This window comes from Mesoplodon bidens, assembly GCF_964165515.1.
Source record: "Mesoplodon bidens genome assembly, chromosome: 14".
Taxonomy (NCBI): Eukaryota; Metazoa; Chordata; class Mammalia; order Artiodactyla; family Ziphiidae; genus Mesoplodon; species Mesoplodon bidens.
This window is the reverse complement of record NC_138170.1, coordinates 12746642-12773529: the sequence shown is the minus strand read 5'-3', so window position 1 is coordinate 12773529 and position 26888 is coordinate 12746642. Positions and strand designations below refer to the sequence as shown.

At 47.1% G+C, this 26888-nt stretch overlaps 1 protein-coding gene across 1 annotated transcript in view; it reads left to right on the top strand.

The window, feature by feature from the left end:
* MERTK (MER proto-oncogene, tyrosine kinase) overlaps window positions 1-26888 on the top strand; it is a 117297-nt gene that overhangs the window by 15765 nt on the left and 74644 nt on the right. The window contains exons 2-4 of the mRNA XM_081254357.1: window positions 6489-6909; window positions 17716-17816; window positions 21675-21848. Coding sequence (XP_081110483.1) covers window positions 6489-6909; window positions 17716-17816; window positions 21675-21848 — 696 coding nt within the window. The remainder of the gene's footprint in view (window positions 1-6488; window positions 6910-17715; window positions 17817-21674; window positions 21849-26888) is intronic.

The window sequence follows — 26888 nt, the reverse complement described above, 5'->3', positions numbered from 1 at the left end:
CAGGTTGAAGGGTTTGTTTTAAATGTCCTCTCACTCAGTGTTGCTATGCTTTATCAACTGAGAATCCTTTGCGATTGCGTAAAGTGAAATGATTCTAAGTAGACAGTTTCTGCTCATTCTGGGTTTGGCCTCAGCCATCTTCGGGGGTCAGAGGAGGAGTTTTTAACCAAGTGACAGCGAAGCACCCACGGACACAATTCAATCATCGGCCTGGGGGGCACACATGGAATGGGGGGGCTCTGGTCCACGTAACAGCCCTTTCACCTGGGGGGGGTGGCCGACACAGGGTGTGACAAGGGAGAGGGACGGGGAGTGGACACAAACAGGATTCCAGATGCCAAAAGGCCTTTTCTGTAAACTGCAAACCCACCCCAGAATGGGGCCTTTCTCCTCCCAACCGCTGGGGCCTGCTTGATAGCAGATTGCGCCGTGGGCAGAGAGGCCGAGGAGCCCTTAGCTCCTGTACCAAAGTGCATCCTCCTCCTGCTCCGCGGTGGGAAGCAAAGAACCCCTAGGAGTTCAAGGATACGTCCTCTCTCTTGCAGCTGCCTCTGGGTCTCCGGATTTTGAGGCTGAGCTTCAGAGAGCTCGGCTCATGTCCCCACCTGTTCTGTTGTCTGAGAAGCAGTAGGGAGAACCCGGTGTGGGTCCCACTGGCTGGCACTTCAGCCCTGCTGTTATTTGACCCATCCGGCCAAGGTGCTTCTGGTCCGTTCCCAGGTCTTCAGGGTAGTAAAGCAGGCTGATGGCACATAACACCAGCCTGCACTCTCCCTCCCGTGCAGCTGCCGCACTGCCCAACCCTCCTCTTGCAGCTTGGAGGGATTCCAGGGTCAGAGAGGCGGCATAAGGTTGCCACTCCACCTACTACCCCAGGACCTGCGATTTCAGCAGCCGCTGCTTCCTTTATCCACCTTGGGCTGTGTTCCTGAAGCTTCAATAAAAATCTAAAGGAGGGCTTCCCTGGTGGCGCAGTGGTTGAGAGTCCGCCTGCCGATGCAGGGGACATGGGTTCGTGCCCCGGTCCGGGAAGATCCCACATGCTGCGGAGCGGCTGGACCCGTGAGCCATGGCCACTGAGCCTGTGCGTCCGGAACCTGTGCTCTGCAACCGGAGAGGCCACAACAGTGAGAGGCCCGCATACTGCAAAAGAAATCTAAAGGAGCTCATGCTGGGAAAGAGTAGTGAAGACCAGCCCTGGAGAGATTCCTTAGAGCTCTCTTTAATGGTTGCATCAATGCCCACTTAACAGAAAGGACTTGGGGGTCGCAGTTCTGCTGGTGAAGCTGCTTTTGCAAAGCATTTCTACCAAGAAGAAGTCAAATGCTCAAGTCAAAAAGTGGGGTGCAGGCTGAGGGTGGTTACTTCACGGACTTGAAGTATGCCTTTTCCTCTCATTCATGGGTGGCAATTATGTTGCTCCAGTGTTGCCATTCTCCATGCATTGTCTAAGACAGACCTGACCCATTAGTCCCAGCACTCATTCCCACAAGGCCCAGAAATTCCTCCTCCGTGTGGTCAAAGGCCGGGTTCAGATGCAGGCCAGTCACAGCAGCAGCTGGTGTCTGTGGAGGCACTGATCATCTGATCGTCTCCCACCCCGCCAGGTACTCCTATCCTTGCAGGGGGTCAGAGCATGACAGAGCTTTCCTGAGGTCATGGGTCAGGCATCCAGGGACTGGGTGGGCCTTGGCTCTCTAACCACAGAGTTGCTGGCCAACCCCCAAGCATCACTGCCCACCAACCCGTCTGCCATGCCCGCCCAGCAAGCACTCAGCAAATATTCATGGATTTAAGGGTGGGATGTGCTGCATGATCACACAGAAAATAGCTTACTTTAAAATTTTTATTTTATTGAAGTATAGTTGATTTACAATGTTATATTAATTTCTGCTGTACAGCAAAGTGACTCAGTTATACATATATAAATACATTGTTCATATTCTTTCCCACTATGGTTTACCACAGGATGTTGAATATAGTTGCCTGGGCTATACAGTAGGACCTTGTTGCTTATCCATTCTGTGTATAATAGTTTGCGTCTGCTAATCCCAAACTCCCTCCCAGTCCTTCCTCCCCCGCCCGCCCCGTGGCAACCACAGTCTGTTCTCTGTGTCCTTGAGTCTGTTTCTGTTTTGTAGATATGTTCATTTGTGTCCTATTTGAGATTCCACATATAAGTGATATCATATATTTGTCTTTCTCTGACCTACTTCACTTAGTATGATAATCTCCAGGTCCATCCATGTTGCTGCAAATAGCATTATTTCATTCTTTTTTATGGCTGAGGAATATTCCATTGTATATGTGTACCACATCTTCTTTACACATTCATCAGTCGATGGACACTTAGGTTGCTCCCCTGTCTTGGCTATTGTGAACAGCGCTGCTATGAACATAGGGGTGCGTGTATCTTTTTGAATTAGAGTTTTCTCCGGATATATGCCCAGGAGTGGGATCATATGGCAGCTCTGTTTTTAGTTCAGAAAATAGCTCCTTCCCTAGCATCCCCTCATTGACCAGTTTTGAGTCTAAGAGGCTGTGGTCCTCAGTATCTGCCCCACTGCAACTGCAGGTGGTTGGGGGAGGAGATGCTGCTGCAGAGGCCTGGCTACAGACCCACCACAGTCCCACTCCCAGCCACAGCAGTGTCCCTGCCCGCGTCACACCCATTTATTCTGTAGGTGTTTGCTGCATATCAGCTTCGTGCCAGGCATCAGGTTGGGTTCAGAGGGTACCACCTCCAGCCCTCAAGGAAGCTGCAGGAAAATTTGTTCAGAAAAACAAGGCGAACCTCAAACAATGGACCACAGGTCTAATCACTTTATTCGTTGGCTGAAGAAACATTTGCTAATCATATCCCATGGGCCTGTCCCCGTGCTGAGCACTGGAGGAAGATGATGGTAACACAATCCTTGTCTTTATGAAGCTGGCCTTGGAATCTGGTCAAGGCCTGGGTGATCATTGGAAACACAGGGGCACCCAGCAGGGGCGCTCCACGACCAACTCCAGGACTGGATGGATGTGGCCCCCTGGGGTGGGCAGATGAGCTGCTGGAACATGTGGACAGCTACTCTTGGACCTGAGTGGGAGGCCATTTATCCACGTTGTTCAGCTGCATTTGCTTCTGAGGCTAAACTTCCCACTTTAGCTGCTGTCCCGTCCACGTGAGAAAATAACCGTGAAAGAAGATGGGGGTGGGGAAGGGAGGGGGGAGATTTCTCGTGAATTCCAGTGGCAGCCTGCGTTTCCACGTGTGCCACGGAGAGAGGACCAAATTCTCGTTAAGTCTCTGGCTGTGGGCTTTTAATACACCTCTGACTCTGGCTAAAAACATTGTCTCCACAGTGGGGATCATCAAACAGGCCCACCACGTTTGCTTTTGTCATCTTGAAAATGAATGAACAAGGACACGTTCATAAAAAGTAAAAGTTTAAAAAATTTGTGGTCTGATCGCATCCTCCTACCGTCACTACCTCCCCCCGCCAACAAAATAATTTTAAAGTCTTCCACTTCTGTGAGGAAAAACAGGGGGAGGGACATTATACAACTGAAGTAGTCAGAACACTGAAAAATTAGCAGCTTAAAATGTAATTTCTAATTGATCATTGCCCTGACTTTGGGGTCCAAAACCTTGGAATGTTTTTCATCTCTCCTTTTCCCACATTATCCGTATTCAGTCAACGCCCCCATATACGGCTGGCAAGGTTATGCACTGCACAGCACACACTGTAAAGCACCGTTTACACTGAAGACTATGCGGATGGCAACACCCCAGCCCAGCCCCACTCCTTGCCAAAGCTGTGCAGTGAGAACCTCACCAAGCATGCGTGGTTGTTCAGCCCTCAGCGTCAACCCCTGTAGATCAGCAGTTCTCAAGTACTGGGCCATGGCAGGTTTTAGTGATACAAAGAGAAAGTAATAGAAGTAATAATAGCTAACATTTACTGAGCGCTTACTATGAGCCAGACATAGTAATGGCTCCTTTATTCCTAACTGCAGCCCTGTGGGACACCGTTACTATTACATCCCCATTTTCCCTATGGGGGCCACACTATCCAAGCAATGGCCAGGATAAAGCTGCCAGGTGTCCACTCCTGAGAACTGCCCTGTGTTACACTCTTCCTAAACATTTGGTGTCAAACTGACGTATCTTTTTTTTATATATATATATTTTTAAATTATTGAAGTATAGCTGATTTACAATGTTGTGTTAACTAATGCTCTACACCAAAATGATTCAGTTATACCTATATATACATTCCTTTTCATATTCTTTTCCATTATGGTTCATCACAAGATACTGAATATAGTTCCCTGTGCTACACAGTAGGACCTTGTTGGTTATCCATTCTGTATGTAGTGGTTTGCGTCTGAAACTGACCTTTAATAGGAAAGACTGCAGGTAAGTTTGCCTCCAAGAGGCAGAGGTGAATTCTAAGTGCTTTGAAGCCTGTAGAAGAAGAGTGTTCTGAGGAGGGTCTGCAGGCATAAGATAAACAGCCAGAGCAGCCATTACTGCAGAGGGATCCCCAAATCAGACAAGTTGGGGAGCATCCATTACTGCGGAAGAGACCCCCAAATCAGAGAAGCTGGGCTTCACCTCTTCCTACCATTCCTGAACATAAAGTTTGCCTGGCGTGGGGACGACAGGAGAGGCAGGGGCCCCTCTCTGCAGAATCACCCTGACCTCCACTCCTTGGAATAAATCACCACTCCCATCACAGCACACTAATCTGTCTGGACGACTGAGCTCAAGGCCAGCCAGCAGCCGACCCACAAAGCCCTCCTCCAGAGCCTGCAGAGAACACCTGCACTCCCAGGGCCCCCGAGACCTCAGCCTCAAGGACAAACAATGAGGTCTCCCTGGTTTCTTATAGTGAAACCTCTTGTCCTCCAACCTGGCATTCACCCCGGACGCAGTTCCCAGATGCAGCAACTGTGAGAGTTGACCGGGTCGGGGAGAGAGAGCTGGATGGAGAGGACGCCCTGGGAGGAGCCCCGGCCCTCCATTAAGGGATAAGTGTGGTCCAGAGTGACCTGCAGGGAGGAAGCCAGAGGTATAAATTCTCAGATCCCCGCTTTTGCCCCCAAATCTGCTTGTACCTCCATTCACCCAATAAGTACTTAACTGAATCCTTATACTCAAAAAAATTTTTTAAGATTTTTTTTTTTTTGATGCGGACCATTTCTCAAGTCTTTATTGAATTTGTTACAGTATTGCTTCTGTTTTATGTTTTGGTTTTTTGGCCGCGAGGCACATGGGATCTTAGCTCCCCGACCGGGGATCGAACCTGCAGCCCCTGCACTGGAAGGCGATGGAGAGTGGCCCCCGCTTGCCACAACTAGAGAAAGCCCTCGCACAGAAACGAAGACCCAACACAGCCATAAATAATAAATAAATTAATTAATCAATTAAAAAAAAACCCTAAAAGTACGGCTGATGTGAGCCTATATTTTTAGAAATTCTTGTGGGTCAGATGAAATCAAAATATTTCCAGGTCTATTCCTGCAGGCAAGCATTTTGCTGGAAGCTCCAAGTCATTCTATAGCTGGTGACATAAGCACATGTTGATTTTTTTCCCCCATGCTTAGGGTGGGTCATGCTGAGGCACAAGAATTGTAAACTCGCCCCTTTGTGACCAGTAGCAGCCTTTGCAAGACTGTTGGCCAAGCATAGTCTTGTGACTGAGCAGACAGTAGGAGGGTGATCTCAGGCTCCATCACCTGCCTGCCGTGCTGGTGAGATGGGTATGAGGGATTTGGAATGAGTCACGAATTTCAAAACCTGGGTGAGGGTCTTCCCTGGCAGTCCAGTGGTTAAGACTCCATGCTTCTGATGCAAGGGACGCGGGTTTGATCCCTGGTTGGGGAGCTAAGATCCCACATGCCACGCAGCGCGGTGGCCAAAAAAAAAAAAAAAAAAAAAAAATGGGCGAAGTGGTCAAAAGATACAAACTTCCAGTTATGAAATAGGTAAGTCCTGGCAATGTTATGGAGTTAATGCTGACTGTAGTTAATAGTACTGTATCATATATTGGAAAGTTGCTAAGAGGGTAGATCTTAAAAGTTCTCATCACAAGAAAAACAAGTGTCTCACTATGTGTGGTGTTGGATATTAACTGGACTTATTGCAGTGATCATTTGGCAAAATATACAAGTATGGAATCACTGCATCACCTGAAACAAATCACCTGAAACAAATATGTTATATTTATATATCAATTATGTCTCAGTTTAAAAAAAGAAAAAATGTTGATGGGGGCATTATATTTCTTACGTATTCTTTAGAAAGAAGGAAGTAAGCGAATGAATGAACTTGTGAAAGAGAATATGCACGTTATTCGTGTGTGTTAAATAAATTCCGCTCATGCTTTCTGAGGACATTCAGGATGCCCTTACTCTCTCATCATGGCCTATGAAGTTGGGGACCTACTTGGAAAACTCCATTATTTAAAAGGCTAAAAATCCAATCCTCTGTTTTGCAGCTGTCGCTGAGGTGAGCGAAGAAACCAAGCCCAACCCGCTGTTCCCCGGATCTTTCCCGGGAAGCCTGCAGACTGACCACACACCATTTTCCTTGCCTCACACCAGTGGGTTCCAGCCCACCTCCATGTTTCCACCCATCCAGCCTGGAAGACCGCACACCGGAAATGCAGCCCTTCCCGGAGTGACCTCCGCCAGGTCCACGCCCCTACCGCCTCTTGCATTTAATCACACGGTTGGCCACATAATACTTTCTGAACACAAAGATGTCAAGTTTAATTGCTCGATCAACATACCTAATATATACCAGGACAGTGCAGCTATTTCTTGGTGGAAAGATGGGAAGGAATTGCTGGGGGCCCATCATGCAATTACTCAGTTTTATCCAGATGATGAAGTTACAGCAATCATCGCTTCCTTCAGGTAAGTGTTCTTTCTTCCTCTCTTTTAAACTGTTGTTGTGCTTTTGCTCATTCAAAAGCGAAAGGCTTGTAAAGAAATAACAGCCTTCTGTTTTCTGTGTTAGCAACCCCACTGGTCCATTTAGAGTGTAGATTAATAGCTGATTGTGTTGCTGATTTCTTTTCTGTTGGCTTTTGGCCCTCCTGGAACTCTTGGTGATCAAATGCTCTTCCCAGCTGGCCTGTAAGTCCTGTCAAGGCCTGCTGGACTCAGGAGCTCTCCCAGTGTTGTTACCTGGCAGGAGGAGACATCTAACTCACCAGGTGGGCATGGAACTTGTGAAACAAGGCAGCCCTCCATCCCTTTTGTTTGCCCTATCTCCTCTCCCTTCTCCCTCTCCCAGCACCCCCTGCAGCTGCAGATCCTGGTACTGATGTTGCCCTCCTGTTGGGGTAGGAAGGAGGCAGAAAGTGTGAAGTCTGGGCAGTTGAGACAGATCTTCGGCCACGTGGCTCACCCTCTCAGCATTCCACTTTGTGTTGGCAGGGGCAGGCCCAATGAGTTGGAGAGAGTGACAGGGATAAGCCAGGCCAGGACATAAATCTGGAACAATCCATCGTCCCAAGGATCGAGTCCTCATACCGCAGATACTGGAGACAGTGAGACAGCTGCTTCTCTTCTCACTGTCCCTTTTCATTCTCTACTCCTTCCTCTTAGCCAGGAGGGGTTGTGTTTGTTTGTGTTTACATCAGGACTTCCTGGCATGTACAGTTTTAGAATTAAGTGGACTGTGGTCACTAAACTTTCAAAATGAATTCGGAGCCCGGCAGCGTTGACTCAGGAGGCTTTTCTCTGGGATTCCTCCACTCCGAGTGGAGCCCTCTTTGATCTGCTATGTTTTCACTTTCTCCAACCTGATGTTTGGGCCTCTTCCAGACTGTGTCATGTCTTCTGGTGAATCATTGTGTGTTTCCTTTTCAGAAAACCACCTCGGAGTTACCGTAGACCTGATGACTCCAGTTAGAGTTTAGTGTGTCAACACATTCATAAGATGACCCCCCTTTTTAGCGTTTTCCAAGTTATCTTGGTCATCATCAAGGAAAGAAAACAATTTCCGCATTTCCCGTTGGTCGATTTAAACTCTGGCTGGGTCTCTCGGGCTGCCATTCTCCGCCAGTGTCAAGACTCGGGTGTCTTGCCCATGACTCTATTTTTTTCTCCATCAACTACAAAACACAGATGTTTTTCCATTATATAGACACAGCTTCTGATGGGAGAACTAAAATCACCATTTCATAATGAATAAGGTTTAAAGGCTTATAGAAACAAAAAGCTGGCACATTGGTCTCACCCAGGGTCATTTAGGAGGAAAGCACAGCCTTGCTCTCTGGGCTGCGAGTCCCCAGTGGGGGTCCTGCCACCGGCCCCCATGAGACCGTGGGTGAGCCGCTGCATCTTCCCTGGTCTTCTTGCCAAGGAGATGGGTTTGGACCGCCTGACTGGCAGCTCTAGGTGTGCTCTAAGGGGCCATTAGATATTCAAAAGATTTGGAGAGTTTTTAAACTTAGACAGTGTCTTATTCTGAACTGATGTTTTTAGAGTTCAGAAGGTGACTGGGTGGTATTTTGAGAACTTTAGAGAAAAATGTATACTTTTGCATGTATTCGGCCGAACTCTCATAAACTCATTTGGAAGAGAAAAAAATCTTATGTGACCTCCCAACTAAGCAAATTTAGTGATCAGAATTCTTGCAAAGGATGGACACTCAGCTGAACTGAGTAATATCTGGAACAGCACTAAGTCCACCATTAGAATATTCTTCAACTTTATTAATGTACAGGCAGCACTGTAGCTGTGGGTGATTCAGTGAAGTAAATTATAGTGACTTGATCGAGATTATCAATATTTGTGTAATTTCTTCCCAAGAGAGAAGGATGTTGGAGACCCTAATTTGATGTCTTTTATATGAGGACCCTGAGGTCCTTAAGAGTAGGGTGTCTTGCCCAGGATCACTAGATAGTAAGCTGGTCTTCCTTAACCAGGGAGCCTGATATGCACACCTGCAGTATCCTCTCTTCTCAAATCTTCACGGGCCCTAAGGAAATCCACTCTGGTTCCCAGAAACAGTGAAGCGTTAAACACTAGTTCTAGGTTTTCAATGGATGCCATTTTATGAGGAATTCGTTAGCCTGCAATTTTGCTGGAGTTGCCACTAACAGGACTGGCATGGACCATGTTTATTTAAGTGAATGTGCAAAAGATAGATGTCTGTATATAGGCAGGGGTCAGAGGAACTATAAAGAAAAACACAAAGTATTTTAAGTTAGATCACAGAACCATTCTTCTATAAGGTGTTATTATAATAAAAGAGGACAGGGCTTCCCTGGTGGCACAGTGGTTGAGAGTCCGCCTGACGATGCAGGGGATGAGGGTTCATGCCCCGGTCCGGGAAGATCCCACATGCTGCAGAGCGGCTGGGCCCATGAGCCATGGCCGCTGAGCCTGTGCGTCCGGAGCCTGTGCTCTGCAGCGGGAGAGGCCTCAACAGTGAGAGGCCCACATACCGCAAAAAAAAAAAATAATAATAAGATCAAATAATAATAATAAAAAATAATAATAAAAGAAAAAAAGGACAGAATGGACATGAATTTTGAAATGATTAGGTCTCCGGATTGGGGAGTCCACCGTTTGCAACTGCACTTGTGCTTTAAATACGAAGCAGCTGTGAGTTGCTGAAGCCTGGCAGGATTGTGGATGCTGCATTTAACTCTCTTAGCCTGATATTGGTTCCTGTTTTCTCTTTCATATCATGCAGACCCTTGGCTCCTGCCCAACCCACACTTAAACTCCCAAACTCCTCATTCTAAAAATTAGGATTAGTCAAGCTTCTGGTCTTTGATCCTAAAACAAAACCTGTCCTGGTGGAAGGTGTAGTTTAAGAGGCGTGTGGATTTAACGCACTGGAACTTCCATCTCTGTTATTGCTTCCGCTCTTTCTCACAGTGGCCATCGTAGTGCTCTCCTTTCCAAAGGAAGGAAACAAGGGGATAAGTAATCTACACTAAGGAAAGCTTTAACATTCACTGGGGACCTCATTTTGGACACAAGGAATAGAGATTTTTTTTTCAAATCACAACACAGGCAACTGCCCACTAGTTATAAAAACAGCCAGCCTTGCCCTGAACGTCTGGTCATTGAGACATGAAGGACAGACCTGGTCCCTGTCCTCCTGCTTTGTGCTTGTGAACAGAATGGAGGGGAAGGGAGACTCAAATGTCAAGTGCAGAAGCGCTAAGGTGGTGTTGATGTGTTTAAGGTAGTGTTGCCATCAGATTTTAGATTTGGCCTTTAGGGGAGGAGGGCCCTGCATCAGGACCAAGGGAAGGACACTTCTGCTGCTCAGGGGGGACCACGTCTTGTAGTCAACCCTCAGTTTATTGAAACTAGGTGTGGGAGGGTGGGAATGATAGGAGGAGCTCACAGGCATTTCAGCATGAATCCCATGTACCCCGGAAAGCTTAAAGGAGATTTGTTTTGGCGTCATGCGTGAGAGTATCCCCAGAAGATTTCTGAAACTACTTGGTCTTAGCTCCTATATATGTGCATTTTTAAGTTATTTTAATAGTTATATATGTATTTTGTTTTCATAGTTATATATATATTTTGTTAAATACTTGGAAGATACCAAACACGTACAGAGAAGGAAACTATGGCCCACAACCCCAAGAAAACTTTTCCAAGCATATAGAACTCCAAGATGCTTGAAATCAAATTAGTATTTTATTACATAGATGTATGTCTTATTTCATGCACTTATTGTATGATGAACATTCACCATATTGCTAAAAGTCTTCAAAATAGTTTAATGGCTGTGATAGGCCCCTGTAACTTGCTATTGTAAAACAGATTCATTTATTGAGAGTGCAAATGAAATTATAAAGGGAAAACCTTAAAAATTATTTTCAAAATGCCAAGGTTGGTGGCATACACAAGGGAAGAAGTAACTGATGTGGGACTTCAAATCCAGATGCCCTCTTGAGCTGGGTCTATCCTATGCTAATAGTTCACGTTTCACTTAGATGTCTATTATTTTTGATAGAGTCGAGTCATCTTTCATTAATGGGTGTAGGAAGCATTCCGTGTCTGCTAGTAGGTTGGAGTATTCTTAGCTGATAGCTTGGTGATGAATACTGAACATCCACACCACCCTCCCTACTCACCCCCCCACCCCTTGCATTGTCCTGGATGGTACATCGCTTGAAAGCAGTTGCTAGACTGTGGGACTTAGGTCACCAGGCTGAGCATCCCCCTTGACACTCCAACCAGTCTCCCACCCCATCTACACTTGTTATCAGCTTGTCCAGCCCCAGGACCCTCCTTAGCCAAGAGCTTCCCCTGAAGTCTCTAAAGGAGGGTGTAACTTGTGGGACATGGCTCTAAAATCTGGTGTGGGGTGTAGAAAGCTCTCTCGCTTAGGTGGAAACACTCCCTCATCAGGAAGGCACCAGCCTTGAGATCAGAAGACTTGGGGAGACTCACCCTCAAGCAAAAACAAAAGCTGATGCTCCTGTAAACTGACAGGCCTTGCAGATTTAGTTATTGGGTGATTTATGGAGAAGGGAAAGTATTTGATGTTTGTTTTTTTTATAGTCTAGGTATTCCCAGTACTCTTTAAATTCTGGCATCCTTCCCAGGAGCTAAAGCTAGAAGGATTTTACTTTCATCCTACATTTTCTTGGTAAACATGTTAAGTAGGTAGTTTGGGTCCCTGCGGGCTCCTGGCACCCGAGACGCTTGTGTTGGCAGGGCTCCCGCAGGCGCTGCGTGCCGAGACCCTTGCCACAGGCAGGGCGGGGTGCGGGTGTGCATCTGCCTGATGCCACTGCTGGCTGTTCTTTACCCCAAAATGGAATCGTGCATGAGAAATCAGCCAAACATCTAGAAAGTAAGAACCTAATTTGTTTAGCCAAACCATCAGCTGGAAAAGTTATTTTTAGCCATGGATCCCTGAGACTTTTGGACTTGCTTTATATTCAGACTTCCTTTCAGCTCAGGTTTGGTCCAAGATCCCTGAACTCAGGTGATCCACGGAATCCTGTCAGCGCCCTTTGAACGAAGGCAGGGTAAAACAGGATGCTTCTCAGTGGGTCGTCTTTGTATTTCTTTTAAAAGTTTTTTTTTTCCATTTTTCACGGGGTTTTTTTAATTGTGGTAACATACACATAACATGAAACTTAACCATTTTAACCCTTTTTGAACGTCCAAGTCAGTGGCCTTGCGTACATTCACAGCGTTATGCCACTGTCAGCAGAGTCCTTTTCATCATCTCAAACTGAAACTCCAGACCCATGAAACACTGACTGCCCACTCCCCTTCCCCTCCAGCCCTCGGTAACCTCTCTTCCACATTCTTTCTCTGTGAATTTGACTACTCTAGGCATTCATCCAATATTGGTCCTTTTTTATATGTCTTTTAAGAAGGCTTGAGAGCTTAGGTGCTCCTTGCGAGCCATTTCTGAGCAGGCCGGCCTAGTTGTAATAGGTCTGAGGGCCAGAGAGATGCTGTGTGTCCTTGTAGGATGCCCTAGGGCTACGTCAGCTGAGGGGATGCTGGGGTGATGGGCTTTTGCAACTGCTGTCCCCCCACCATGGCTCTCCCCAGGTGGTTCCTGTCTAGACGCTATGGCAGAATCTGTGGTTTCTTTGGTCTTCCCCTGTTCAGATGTTTGACCAAAAGCTGATGGAATTCTTATACTTTTTTTTAAAGTGCCTGCACATGGTAAAGTAGTCTAACTGTCCAAAAGTTACCTCTTGCATTCCAGCCCCGTTCCTCTTTCCCAGTGGGGAGCTGAGGTGACCCATTTATTGGGTAGCTTTCCAGAGATATTCAGTCCATGAGTCGTGTGTGTGTGTGTATGTGTGCGTGTGGTGTGTGTGCATGCCCGTGCCAGGCCCCAACATGGTATGTCAATCTAATAGGGTACTACTCACTCATAGCTGTGGTTAAATCAGTACCCAGAGTTCACAATTTTTGTGGCTATGGAAATGCTATTTTCAGCCGAATCATGTAGTCAACTGTAATTACTTCGTACTTGTTGTAGAGCTTTTTGATTTTCCTGAATTTAATAGTTTCCTTGCCTGTTGGTTCGCTGAATTGTCTAAGTTTCAATCGCTCATCCTCCTCCCACTTTTTTTTTTTTTTTGCGCTTCGCGGGCCTCTCACTGTTGTGGCCTCTCCCGTTGCGGAGCACAGGCTCCGGACACGCAGGCTCGGCGGCCATGGCTCATGGGTCCAGCCGCTCTGCGGCACGTGGGATCTTCCCGGACCGGAGCACGAACCCGTGTGCCCTGCATCGGCAGGCGGACTCTCAACCACTGCGCCACCAGGGAAGCCCTCCTCCCACTTTTTAAAGGAAAATATGCATCTCCTCTCAAAATGACCAAATTCTCGGGACTGGTGTTTTTCCTTGGAGGTGCCAGTCCTGGAGCCGTCCCTGTTCCTCCAGCCCAGACACGTTGCCCTCCAGGTCTGGGGTCTGGCTGAGTCAACTTTGCTCTCATTTTTGGGAGCCTCGTTCCTGCTGATTTCCAGCGTGTGTTCCCTGGAGCCCAGCTCCCCCCTTCCTGGCTTTACCCCGTCACCTTGGCATGGAGCCCAGCCTCTCCTCACTTGCTGGGCCCTCATGTGTCTGAAAATGCCATGTTTTTCCTACCTCCCCCTTGAGGTAGTTTGGCCAGATACAGAATTTAAAAGGAAAATAATTTCCGGCTGTCATCTTGAAATCATTGCCCTGTTTCCTTTTCGCTCTCAGAGCTGTTCTTGAGAAGCATGATATGTTTCTGATTCACTCGTAAATTTCCTGCTTTCCTTTTCTCTGGAAGCTTTTGGGGGGTCTCCACTTTGTCTTAGAGGTGTGACATTGCCTGGCGAAGCCCCTTGGTGGGTCTTTTCTCTCTTGCTGTGCTGCCCACCTAGGTGTCAGGTTAGGAAAGACCCGTATCTCCAGTTCTGGACATTTTCTTGAATTATGCCTCCCTCCTCCCCTGTCTGTGTTCTTTCTGGAACTCCTTACTCAGTCATCGTCCGAATGCCTAGGTTGCTATTCTGAGCTCAGAGCCTTTCCTGCTGTTTCTGTGGGGGAGAGGGAGGAGATTGGGGACCAGTCTCCCATCTCCTGTCCCACCCCCGACACTGCCTTCATCCTGGGAGCCTTTACGTGATGTCTAGAAAGCAACAAGAGAATTATTTGTGAAAAACATTTCCTCTGCTCTAGGTAAGATGGATCTGGACTTGCTAATGAATGCAGACACGTTGTCTTTTTCACCCAGTGATGCTAGATGCTGCCTGACGCAAATGAGTAAAGACCAAGTTTTGCTCACGTTCCCTTTGCATTCTCCTGCTTTACTCCTAGTCTGAATCTTCCTTGTTGGTTAGTTGAAGGTACTCCTGGACTTCTTTGTGTGGTCTGATTTCTGCCGCCGAAGGTATGCCGCTCCACGGTTATTTGTGCCTGCTGGTTTCTTGGGTTCCCGGCGTGCTGTGCCTCCCTGGGCTGGGTGCGGTCCCTCTGGGGATGTCCCCTGCCTCCCTCTCTGGCCTTCACTTCCTCTCTGGTCCCTGGCTCACTGAGTCATGCAGCAAGCCTGCTGCAGCGCCGGGGTCCCAGGCCGTGAGCCAGAGCCCAATCTTCCGAGGGCGTAGGTGTCCTCAGTCTGTGAGATCTCGTCTGCTGCATCCAGCCCCTCCCTGAGTCTCGCCTCAAGAAAATGTTGCTTCTTGTAAAGTGAACTTGTGAAATGAGTAGAAAGGGTCCTCTCTTCAGTAGCCGTAACCTTGGTTTCCCTTGGAACTGCTAAGACTAGACTGGTCAGTCGTGGAGCATCTGCAGGAGCTGCTGAAAGCCACGTTGTACCGTCCGGCCTCTAGGTGTTACCCACGGCGGGCAGCGCATCATCCTAGACGCCTGCTCCCCTCCCGCTCTCTTCAGCCCCTTCTTGTCATCTTGGTATCCTGGCAGATTCTAGGGGAAGCGTCAGCTAGCCCGTTATTTGGAGATATTTGTCCTGTGAGGTCTCTTTCCGTCTTTTCCTGGTGACCTCTAAGCATTGTGACATTCAGCTCCTGCCCTAAAGCATGGAGAGACCGGCCTTTCCTTGACCCCTGCATCCTCCCCAAGTCCAGCAGTCATTCATCAGGTGCGTTCCAGAATTATATCGCTCCTACATAGGAATGAGGGGAGACGGGAAGACAGAGTGTTCCCAGTCAATGGGGCACTGCTTAGATTGACACATGAGGAAGTGCAGGGGACAGGGGACAGTCACACTGCCGGATCTGAGCCCGTTAAGGAGGTGATGCTAACCCAAGCAGCTCTGGCCCTCGTAGTTCTGACTGATGCCGTTCTTTTTTGTGTGTGTGTGGTACGCGGGCCTCTCGCCGTTGTGGCCTCTCCCGTTGCGGAGCACAGGCTCCGGACGCGCAGGCTCAGCAGCCATGGCTGCGGGCCCAGCCGCTCCGCAGCATGTGGGATCTTCCCGGACCGGGGCACGAACCCGTGTCCCCTGCATCGGCAGGCGGACCCCCAACCACTGCGCCACCAGGGAAGCCCCCTGATGCCGTTCTTGATGTGTACCTTCGTTACTCTGTTTATCATAGGCTAATACGGGTCTGCAGAATGGTATTGTTGGGAGAAGCGGTATTTACAGTGTCCACTGTTGGTTCTGAAAACCGTGGCTTCTGGAGGCCGGGGACCCTTCACTGCCGCCTGTCAGCTCCTGGCGGTGACTGTGCTGTGTTAATAACCCTGGCAACTGCCCCTTCTGACCTTGCCCGCCCCCTGGTCTCTTTCAAGCCTTAAGCCTTAGCCCTTGACAGGTTGAGGACAGATTTTATTTTGCTTTGGGATAAACTAGTCATATCGGGGAACAAGCTGCTAGGAAGGCAGGTGGACCCCTCCACGTTTTCCTTCTTTTTTCTTTTTCCTTCATTCACAGTCTTCTTGGTTGTGTCTGATGGGCAGAGAAGAACTCAGTGCTTTGGGGCTAATAAAGGCATCCTCTCCAGGAGAGCATCTGGGAGCATTGCAAAGTGTGCCTCGTTGTCTCACCCCTTCCCACCCCGGCTAAGAGCAGGTTTCACGCCTGTGGTGTAACTCCCTGTTTGTAAACACTTTGGGAAATTGGCAAGCAGGGCTCTGAACCTCTTAGAGCCAAGGCTGCCTGTTTATATAAGATATCTTATGTTCATCCTGTAATAAGAGGGAAACGAAAGGAAAGCAATTGATAATTAAATAATATGAATGTGAATATTTAAATGCTGGGTGTGACCACACCAGGAGAGATTATAATAAAGTCCACAGTGACTTGCACCCAGGCACATGGCAGCTGCAGACGGAGCAGTGCTGTCAGGGATCCATCTTCCAGACGATGACCAAGTCACAGCCAAGTTCCAAACAGGACAAAGGGATACTGGCCCTCCATTTTCATGGTCCTGGGAAATGAGATAGATATTAACACCGGGCAGAATACTTTGTGTGTGTGTACAGTGGGATTAGGTTCTAGTCTCAGAAGGTCAGTTGGGGGCTTCCCTGGTCGCACAGTGGTTGAGAGTCCGCCTGCTGATGCAGGGGACGGGGGTTCGTGTCCCGGTCCGGGAAGATCCCACGTGCCGCGGAGCGGCTGGGCCCGTGAGCCATGGCCGCTGAGCCTGCGCCATGGAGCCTGCGTTCCGCAATGGGAGAGGCCACAACAGTGAGAGGCCTGAGTACCAAAAAATAAAAACTAAAAAAAAAATTAAGGTCATTTGGGATGTGGAAAAGTCGCCCCTGAAAACCATGTCACCCCTAGTTATTTGTGACCATCCAAAACAACCCCATAAATTTTCAAAATGCCTGGAGGGGTGGTACTCTGATATAGAGAACCCTGGTACAGAGCCTACCATGGAAATCCAGACAAGTGACAATATATGTGTTAGACCAGGTTCTTCAGAGAAACAGAACCAGTAGAGGGGACACACACACACACACACACACACACACACACACACACACACACACACACACACACACACACACACACACACACACACACACACACACACACACACACACACACACACACAGAGAGCAAGAGAAATTTATTTTAAGGACTGGCTAATGTAATTGTGGGTGCTGCCTGCCAACTTTGAAATCTGTGGGGTGTCAGTGGGAGGCCCAGGGAAGAGTTGATGTTGCAGCCTTGAGGCCCAGAGGCAGTTTGGAGGCAGAATTTCCTGTTCCTCAGAAGACCTCAGTCTATGCTCATAAGGCATTTAACTGACTACACGAGGCCCACCCAAGTGATGGAGGGTCATCAGCTTTACTTTGAGTCAACTAGTCTGAATATTCATCACACCTGAAAAACACCTTCACAGAAAAATATCTCTACATCTAGAGTAACGTCTGACCAAGTATCTGGGTACTGTGACCTAGCCGTGTTGACACACACTTGACACACATTAGCCATGTTAATCATCACCGCGAAGGACAAGAAGTTGAAGAATGTTCCATTCCTGGACTTCCCTGGTGGCGCAGTGGTTGAGGGTCCGCCTGCCGATGCAGGGAACATGGGTTCGTGCCCCAGTCCAGGAAGATCCCACATGCCGCGGAGCGGCTGGGCCCGTGAGCCATGGCCGCTGAGCCTGCGCGTGCAGAGCCTGTGCTCCGCAACGGGAGAGGCCACAACAGTGAGAGGCCTGAATACTGAAAAAAAAAAAAAAAAAAAGAATGTTCCATTCCTATAGTAGGAACTCTAAAGGTCGTCACGATAAATATCTTTGTGTTTCTCCCGGAAGCATTACCAGTGTGCAGCGTTCAGACAATGGGTCGTATATCTGTAAGATGAAAATAAACAACGACGAGATCGTGTCTGACCCCATCTACGTCGAGGTGCAAGGTGAGTCCAGAGGCCACAGGGTGTCCAGTTGCCACAGGGCGGTTTGTTGTAGCGCCTGCATTAATTGCTTCGTGTATAATGCTCCAGAGTTTGGCATGCCCATTTGTTTGTTTGTTTTTTAATTGTTTTTATTGAGGTATAGTTGATTTACAATGTTGTGTTAGTTTCAGGTGTATGGCAAACTGATTCAGTTTATTATATGTGTGTGTGTGTGTGTGTGTGTGTGTGTGTGTATATATATATATATATATATATATATATATATATATATATATAATATATATTCTTTTTCAGATTATTTTCCCGTATAGGCTATTACAAAATATTGAGGATAGTTCCCTGAGCTATACAGTAGGTCCTTGTTGTTTATCTATTTTATATATAGTAACATATATATGTTACTCTCAAATTCCTAATTTATCCCATTTGTAGCTCTGTATACAAACCTTGCAAATCCATAAGCACTGAAATTTTACAAGGCCATCTTCTTTGTAGACTTTAGGTAGTTATGAAATTCACTTAATTCTTAGAGATTTAGCTCTATCCTACGCACTATAGCTGAGATAAAAAGAGATTGTGGACCTCCTTGTCCTAAGGTTATTTACAATTTAAAACAACTGAAGTCTTTTTATGTTAAGAAACAAAATGCAATCTATCATCCAGTTCTCAGTGCTGGCACCAGATGCCACTCACCTGGTCAAGTGCCAATTTGTTTATTATTCAGTATCTTTTACTGCCTTGCTTATGCAGATGGTGAAATCAGGGAGAGTGAGCCATTTTCTTGATTGGGCCTGCAGCTCGGCCTGGGATTCCTTTTTAGGCCCTAGGATTTGTCAGGCACGTGATTCAGTGCAGTTCGACGCCATGACATGAGATGGGCTTGGTGGGGGAGCTGGGGCAACAGGCGAGGAGAAGGCAGTCTCTGCCCTCAAGGAAGTTGGACTCTCGTGGGGAACGTGAGCTGATGCACAGGTGAGCCAGGCCAGGTGGGTCCGGGTCCTGCATCTCGGGGTTTGCACGTCCGGTTCGGCAATGGCAGGGCCTGTCGAGAGAGGCTTTGAGGAGGAAGCATCTTCATTATCACCCCAAGTGGCCACTCCCCACTGTCCTAGGGGCTGCCCTCCAGGGTCTCTGCATCCCTGCTCGCTGAGGTACCCCATCAGCAGAGCCTTCAGAACAACTTTTCTGCTTTCTCCTGACCCCCCTCATCACAGGCTTTAGACCAGGTGATTAGCTTTTCAAGGAACTTCAACGAGAAGCATCTCCCACAGAAAGGCTGCTGTGCTACGCATTGTTTTTTTTTGGGGGGGAGGGGGTATGTGCTCTAGTTTGTTTGTTTGTTTGTTTGTTTATTTTACATCTTTATTGGAGTATAATTGCTCTACAATGGTGTGTTAGTTTCTGCTTTATAACAAAGTGAATCAGTTATACATATACATATGTGCGCATATCTCTTCCCTCTTGCATCTCCCTCCCTCCCACCCTCCCTATCCCACCCTTCTAGGTGGTCACAAAGCACTGAGCTGATCTCCCTGTGCTATGCGGCTGCTTCCCACTAGCTATCTATTTTACATTTGGTAGTGTATATGTGTCTATGCCACTCTCTCGCTTTGTCACAGCTTACCCTTCCCCCTCCCCATATCCTCAAGTCCATTCTCTAGTAAGTCTGTGTCTTTATCCCTGTCTTACCTCTAGGTTCTTCATGACATTTTTTTTTCTTAAATTCCATATATATGTGTTAGCATACGGTATTTGTTTTTCTCTTTCTGACTTACTTCACTCTGTATGACAGACTCTAGGCCCACCCACCTCACTACAAATAACTCAATTTCGTTTCTTTTTACGGCTGAGTAATATTCCATTGTATATATGTGCCACATCTTCTTTATCCATTCATCCGATGACGGACACTTAGGTTGTTTCCATGTCCTGGCTACTGTAAATAGAGCTGCAGTGAACATTGGGGTACATGACTCTTTTTGAATTATGGTTTTCTCAGGGTATATGCTCAGTAGTGGGATTGCTGGGTCGCAGACCTGAACTTGATACCCTCTAATGCTGCAGGAGGCCTGAGGGAGGGGCCCCTCAGAGGAGTCTCTTTTTGAGCTTTGCTCAGAGCCCATCCCAGGCTGCACAGCCAGTGCCACAGGGATCTGTCCGCATCAGCTAGAGGGGAGGGTTGCTACATTTGCTGCTAACCTGGGAAAACTATTCAGAGGACATTTCATTTGTAAAATCCCAGAAAAAATGCCCAGGGCCGGAATGAGTTAGGTCCAAATGGAGTTTTGCAAAACTTTGAAACATGAAAAAAGAATCCCATTTTACCACTCCCACATCAGTCCTGCTGGGCCCAGATCTGTGAGCTCCCAGTCCCAAAAGGACACAGTTTAAACGTCCGAGACCAGTTAGCTTGATCTGTTAAATTTTTGTCACATGCCCCAAATAAGTACCAACTGGTTTTCTCTGAGCCATTCCCTATGACCCCGGTTCTGGAATCATAGTGGGAGATCTTGGGGTTGTACCTGTGTAAGTCTGTCTATACTCTTTTCATGAGAATGTGCTTGGAGAAGTGTTCAGCCCTGTACAAGTGTACAGATTTTAAAATTTATTATCCCTCACCTGAAAGTCTCACACAACATAGGTTGTCCTCAAAAACAGGCAGACCACACCGTTCAGGATGGCCATCATCCAAAAGTCTACAAATAATAAACACTGGAGAGGGTGTGGAGAAAAGGGTACCCTTGTATACTGTTGGTAGGAATGTAAATTGATGCAACCAATATGGAGGTTCCTTAAAAACTAAAAATAGAGTTACCATATGATCCAGCAGTCTCACTCCTGGGCATATATCTGGAAAAGACAAAAAGTTTAATTTGAAAAGATACATGCACCCCAATGTTCACAGCAGTACTATTTACAATTGCCAAGACATGGAAGGAACCTAAGTGTCCATCAACAGATGAATGGACAAAGAAGATGTGGTGTATATACTGGAATATTACTCAGCCATAAAAAGAATGAAATATTGCCATTTGTAGCCACATGGATGGACCTAGAGATTATCATAGAAGTAAAGTAAGTCAGACCGAGAAGGACAAATATCATATGACACCACTGATATGTGGAATCTAAAAAAATGATACAAAGGAACTTATTTACAAAACAGAACCAGACTCACAGGCATAGAAAACAAACTTGTGGTTACCAAAGGGGAGAGAAGGGAAGGGATAAACTAGGAGTTTGGGGTTAGCATATACATACTACTATATATAAAATAGATAAACAACAAGGACCTCCTGAATAGCACAATATAGTTGATATTGAACTATATTCAGTATCTTGTACTAACCTATAATGGAAAAGAATCTGAAAAAGAATATATTTTTATATATGTATAACTGAATTACTCTGCCGTACACCTGAAACGAATACAACACTGTAAATCAAGTATACTGAAATTTTAAAAAGAAAAAGAAAATGGGTGGACTCTTATGTGGCTTTGTTTTCACTTTGTGTTTATTGGTAAGGAATCCTGAAAACCTGCCAGCCTTTCCCAGGAGTTTGAGCAACACCTAATTTCAGAACTGCCAGGCCTCCCTTCTGAGAAAAGCCGTTCTGAATCACCATTTCTCCTTTGGGAAAGTGTCCGAGAAAACCGGCTAGAGCTAGGCTGGCAGGAATTAGCCTGTTTGTTCTTTCTTACCCAACTTCAGGGAGATAAAAACTGGCCGTTTCAGACCTGGGTGGTGGACAGAGAAAGCTCCTGCTGCCAAGCTGCGGTGTGGTTTCCATTCCCCGGGGGGCTGTGCCTTGGCCTGTGGATCTAAAAGCTTCTTTCCCTCACCTCTTCCTCTGCAGGACTTCCTCACTTTACGAGGCAGCCTGAGAGCATGAATGTCACCAGAAATACAGCCTTCAACCTCACCTGTCAGGCTGTGGGCCCGCCTGAGCCCATCAACATCTTCTGGGTTCAGAACAGCAGCCGTGTCAATGAACTTCCAGAAAAATCCCCCTCCGTTCTGACTGTTCCTGGTGAGTCTGAGTTGTGGGATTTCCTTGCTGTTTGCCCTGGAAGGGTGGAAGGGAGCAGAAGTTTGATGAGCGCTGCTGTGCACAGCAGCAGGTAGTCGAGGCAGATAAAACCGCAGGTGAGGCAGCTGAGGGTAGGGGCCGGGTGGAGGGGGAGGCAGGTGGGAATCTCGGGGGTCAGAGGTCACAGGGCAGGACTGGGGCGTGGGGATATGCCCACCACGGGTGTCTGTGGTTAAGTTGGCGAAGTGGCCAGAGTGCTTGAGCCTGGGCAGCGGGAGCCCTGCTCACGTCTTCCGTGGCAGCTGTGGCCCTGCTGGCTGGCAGGGCTTGCATTTCAGGAGCCATTGACGGGACGGCCTCAGCGAGGTTTGGCGGCAAGGAAAGTGCACTCACTGGTCACGGGCTTGGCTGTGAGAGGGTTGAGTCACTGTGAGGCCGTGGCTGCCCTGATGGTCAGCGGTCATCTGATTTCCCTCGGAATGGGCGTGCCCCGGCTTCCTTGCCGCGCTCCTCCGACAGTGCTCTCGGGGTCAGCGCCACTGACGTCTCTGTGCTGCTGAATCCAGTGGGCTCCTCTTTGGCTCCTGTCACTGCATCTTCCAGCAACATCTGGCAAGGTTACCACCCCCGATCCTTCCTTTTTTCACACACTCAGCAAACGTTCTGAGGGATGCTGCCCGCCAGAGGTGACCTTCAGGAAACCCTGTCTTCCTGGCTTCCTTCCTGCCTCCCGACTCGTCCTCTTCCCTTGACAGCAGTTCTGAATGTGGGAGGGTGCCCTAGGGCTCAGTCCTGGACGCACCTCTGAGAGTTCCTCTGGGCCCCTGGCTTCACGACCATCTGTGTGATGACAGCCTTGAACGTCGTATCTCCAGCTCAGACCTCCCTCCTGAGCTTCGAGCTCCTTGCTTGCCATTTCCACTTACTGGATATGGAAGCGTCTTAAAATGAAACTCTTCATTTCCCCCCAAGACTTGCTTTGCCCCAGAGTTCCCCATCTTAGTAAATGATATCACCATGTGCCCATCCTTCCTTCCTTCTCCTTTTCCACATTGAATGCATCAGCAGGTTGTCCGTTCTGCTCCAACAGTACATCTCAAATCTGTCTCTTCTCTGTCTCTGCTGCAGTGCCCTGGTCCACGTCACTGCCAGCTCTTGCCAACAGCACTGCAGTAACTTCCTAACTGGTCTCTTTGCTTCTAGCCTTGTCCCCACTCTCGTCCTCAATGGCAGTTCGTGTCCCCTGCCTGCTGGAACCCTTCAGGGGCTTCCCATTATCTTTGACTGGCACTCAGAGTCTGTCCTGCCCCCGCTCATAGGACCTGCGTGCTCTGGTTCCCGCTCAACTCTCCAGCCCAGACCCATCCCACTCTTTCCCGGCTTATTAGGCACCATTGTCTTTCATTTTCTGATTGTCTTTCATTTTCTCAGAAACGTCACCCTTCTCGCTGCCTCAGGACCTTTGCACTTGCTTTCTGTCTGCTTGCAGTGTTGTTCCATCTGCCCTTCATCCCATGACACATCTCAAACATCACTTTTGCACACAAGTCTTTCCTGGTCATTCTTGTAGTTCCTCCCCACTCCTTTATTGACTCCCAGGCGTGTATTCTTGTGGACTTCCTTCATTGCGCTGGTCACAGTCTGTCATTTCCCTGTTTATTTGTTTAGCTGCTTGTCTGTCTTCTTAGAGAATGTATACGCAGTAAGAACAAGGACTTTATCTCTCCCAAGGCGGTGCCTGACTCATAGTAATAATCACTGAATATTTACGCTGAGTGGACCAGCAAGTGAATGCCAACCTGAGGTATTGTTTCTGAATCACTTTTCTTACTCCTGACTCCGCGAGGAATGTTACGATTGTCTCTGCCTTCATCTGAGTTTTCTTTGAGTTTCTCCAAGGAATTGATCGTCAAGTAACTTATTTGTTCAAAATTAATTTAAAAAAATACATTCCTCCCTCTGTAGGATGATTGCTTTGAAGTCCCACAAAGGAGGATTTAATGGGGCATACAATGAAATATGTAGGTTAAATTGACCTACAGTTAAATGCATAGCAATTAAGTGCACAACTCAGTGAGTCATGATAAATGTAGACGCTCACGTAACCACCGCTTCAATCAAGATATAGAACATTGCTGTCACCCCAGGAAGTTCCCTCTTTCTCCCTTCAGGTCAGCCCCTACCTCCCATAGGTAACCTTGTTCTGATGTCTATTATCATAGATTAATTTTGCCTATTCTTGAAATTTAAATTAATGAAATCATAAGGTGTCTATTTTTTTTGCATCGGGCCTCTGCATCTTTTGAGATGATCTATGGTTTTTCTCCTTTCTTCTCTTCGTATGGCAAATTACATTGCTTTGATTTTCAAATGTTAAACCAATGTTGCATTCCTGGGCTAAACTCTGCTTGGTCATGATGTGTTGTGGTAGTTTCCATTTGCTAATATTTAGTTAAAGATTTTTGCATTTGTGCTCATTCTGGGGTCACACCAACTGCGTGTGTACTGCAAGTCAGTTCTGATCTTAATTACTAGGAGTTAGTGCAGACCCCATGGGTTAAAGACAGTGTCTGCCACAAGCCTGCCCTCACCTCAGCCACAAGTCTCAGGGGGGTCCCTAATCCACCTGCACTTCTTACTGACTTGCTGTAAACTTAGAGGTTTCTTTGACCCCCTTGGGTTCGATAATTTGCCAGAACAACTCACAGAATTCAGGAGAGTTCTATACTTGTGACTATAGTTTTTTTTTTTTTTACGAAGGATACACACAGGATGAAGTCTGGGAGGGTCCCAAATGCAGAGCTTTCATGCCCTTCCCTGCCCTGATGTGCGGAATCAAGGTGTGTCACCTCCTGGCACATCAGTGTGTTCATGGAACAAGAAACTACTAAGCTTTGGGGTCCAGAATTTTTATTGGGGTTTCATTGCGTGGCCATAACTGATAAAAGCGTCAGCCATGTGATGGGACATGATCTCCAGGCCTCCCTCTCTTCCCTAGAGGTCAGGAATTTGGGCTAATATCCTGTGGATCAAAGTCCCAACCCTCCCATCACAGGATTTAGTCATTCTGGTGACCAGTCCCCATCCTGAAGTTATCTAGGGGCCCATCCTGAGTCACCTTGTTAGCGTAACAAAGCCACTCCTCTAACTCAGGAACTAGCAAGGGACAAAAGCTAGTCAGCCTTTATCATACAACAATGTTCATGAAGGAAATTGTTTTATAATTTTGTTTTTGTTTCTGTTTTGTATTGGTAATGTCCGTTTTGGTATCTGGGTATTGTTGACCTAATAAAACATAGTTGGAAAGTGTTCCCATCTCTTTCCTGAAAGAGCTTGGTAACATTGGTGTTATTTTGGAAAGATGTGTGTGAAGTTCAGTGGAGGCTGTAACCTCTTGTGTTTTGGATGCTTTGTTTTTGGTAATGCAGTTTGCATTACCTTTTTTTTTTTTTTTTGGCTGTGTTAGGTCTTCGTTGCTGTGCACGGGCTTTATCTAGTTGTGTCGAGCAGTTGTGGCACGTGCGCTCAGTAGTCGTCGCTCGCGGGCTCTAGGGCGCAGGCTCAGTAGTTGTGGCTCACCAGCTTAGTTGCTCTGCGGCATGTGGGATCTTCCTTGACCAGGGCTCGAACCCGTGTCCCCTGCATTGGCAGGCAGATTCTTAGCCACTGCGCCACCAGGGAAGCCCTGCATTACCTTTTTTTTATTTATTTATTTTTTTTTGCGGTACACGGGCCTCTCACCATTGTGGCCTCTCCCGCTGCAGAGCACAGGCTCCGGACGCGCAGGCCCAGCGGCCATGGCTCACGGGCCCAGCCACTCCGTGGCACGTGGGATCCTCCCAGACCGGGGCACGAACACATATCCCCTGCATCGGCAGGCGGACTCTCAACCACTGCGCCACCAGGGAAGCCCTAACCACTCCCTTGTTGATGAACATTCAGGTGGTTTTAATTTTTGGGGGGTCACTGATGCAAACATCTTTGTACCCATATGTATTCCTCTTCCATAACTGTCATCCCTTCCCACCACATGGAAACACACCCACCTGCTTGTCTGCCTCCCCCATGTTATTAATCAGTGTGATTATTACATATTAATCATTCATTAGTTTAACCCCATTACCCAGCACATTGCCTGGCACATCAGAACTGTGTGAGTGAATGAATGAACAACTGAATGAATTTCAAACAGTTCCTGAGTCTTACGTCCTTTCACTGGGACAGAGACATAGTGATGCTGAAGTAACTTGTATTCATGTCACTAGTTTTGCATTTAAACTCTTTCTTACCTCTTTTCTCATATATACCTTTAGTGAGTTCTGTGAAATGGGTAGAACAGGATTTTTTTACATCCATTTTGCAGCCTCAAAGGGCTTAAAGAAGTCCAGGGAGAGAGGGCCTGGGGCGTAGGCTTCCTATGCAGACCTTGCTCTGGGCACATCGAGGCACACCAGATCAGCTACGGCAGACTGTTCCCGAACGCCAAACTTTGTAGCACTCTGAAAGAACTACATACAAACTTCTTCTTTTTTTTTTTTAATCTTTTTCTTCCTGTTTTACTGAGGTATAACTGACATACAGCACTGTGTAAGTTTAAGGTGTACAGCATAACGATTTGACTTACATACATCATGAGGCGATTGCTACAATGTTTAGTGAACATCCATCATTTCGTATAGATACAAAATATTCCCTTGTAATGAGAACCCTTAGGATTTAGTCTCTGAACAACTTTCATATATAACATACAGCAGTGGTAATTAATCATGTCGTACATCGCATACCTAATATTTATTTACCTTATAACTGGAAGTTTGCACCTTTTAATCACCTTCATCCAAATCCCCCCTCTCCTCCTCTGATCTCTTTTTCTAGGCATATGTTTGTTTTGCAGTATAACTGACCTACAACATTATGTCAGTTCCTGGTGCACAACGTAGTAATTTGATATTTACGTACATTACAAAATGATCACTGTGAAACTATGTCCGTTGACAGTATTGTTGACTGTATTCCGCGTGCTGTACATTTCATCCCCGT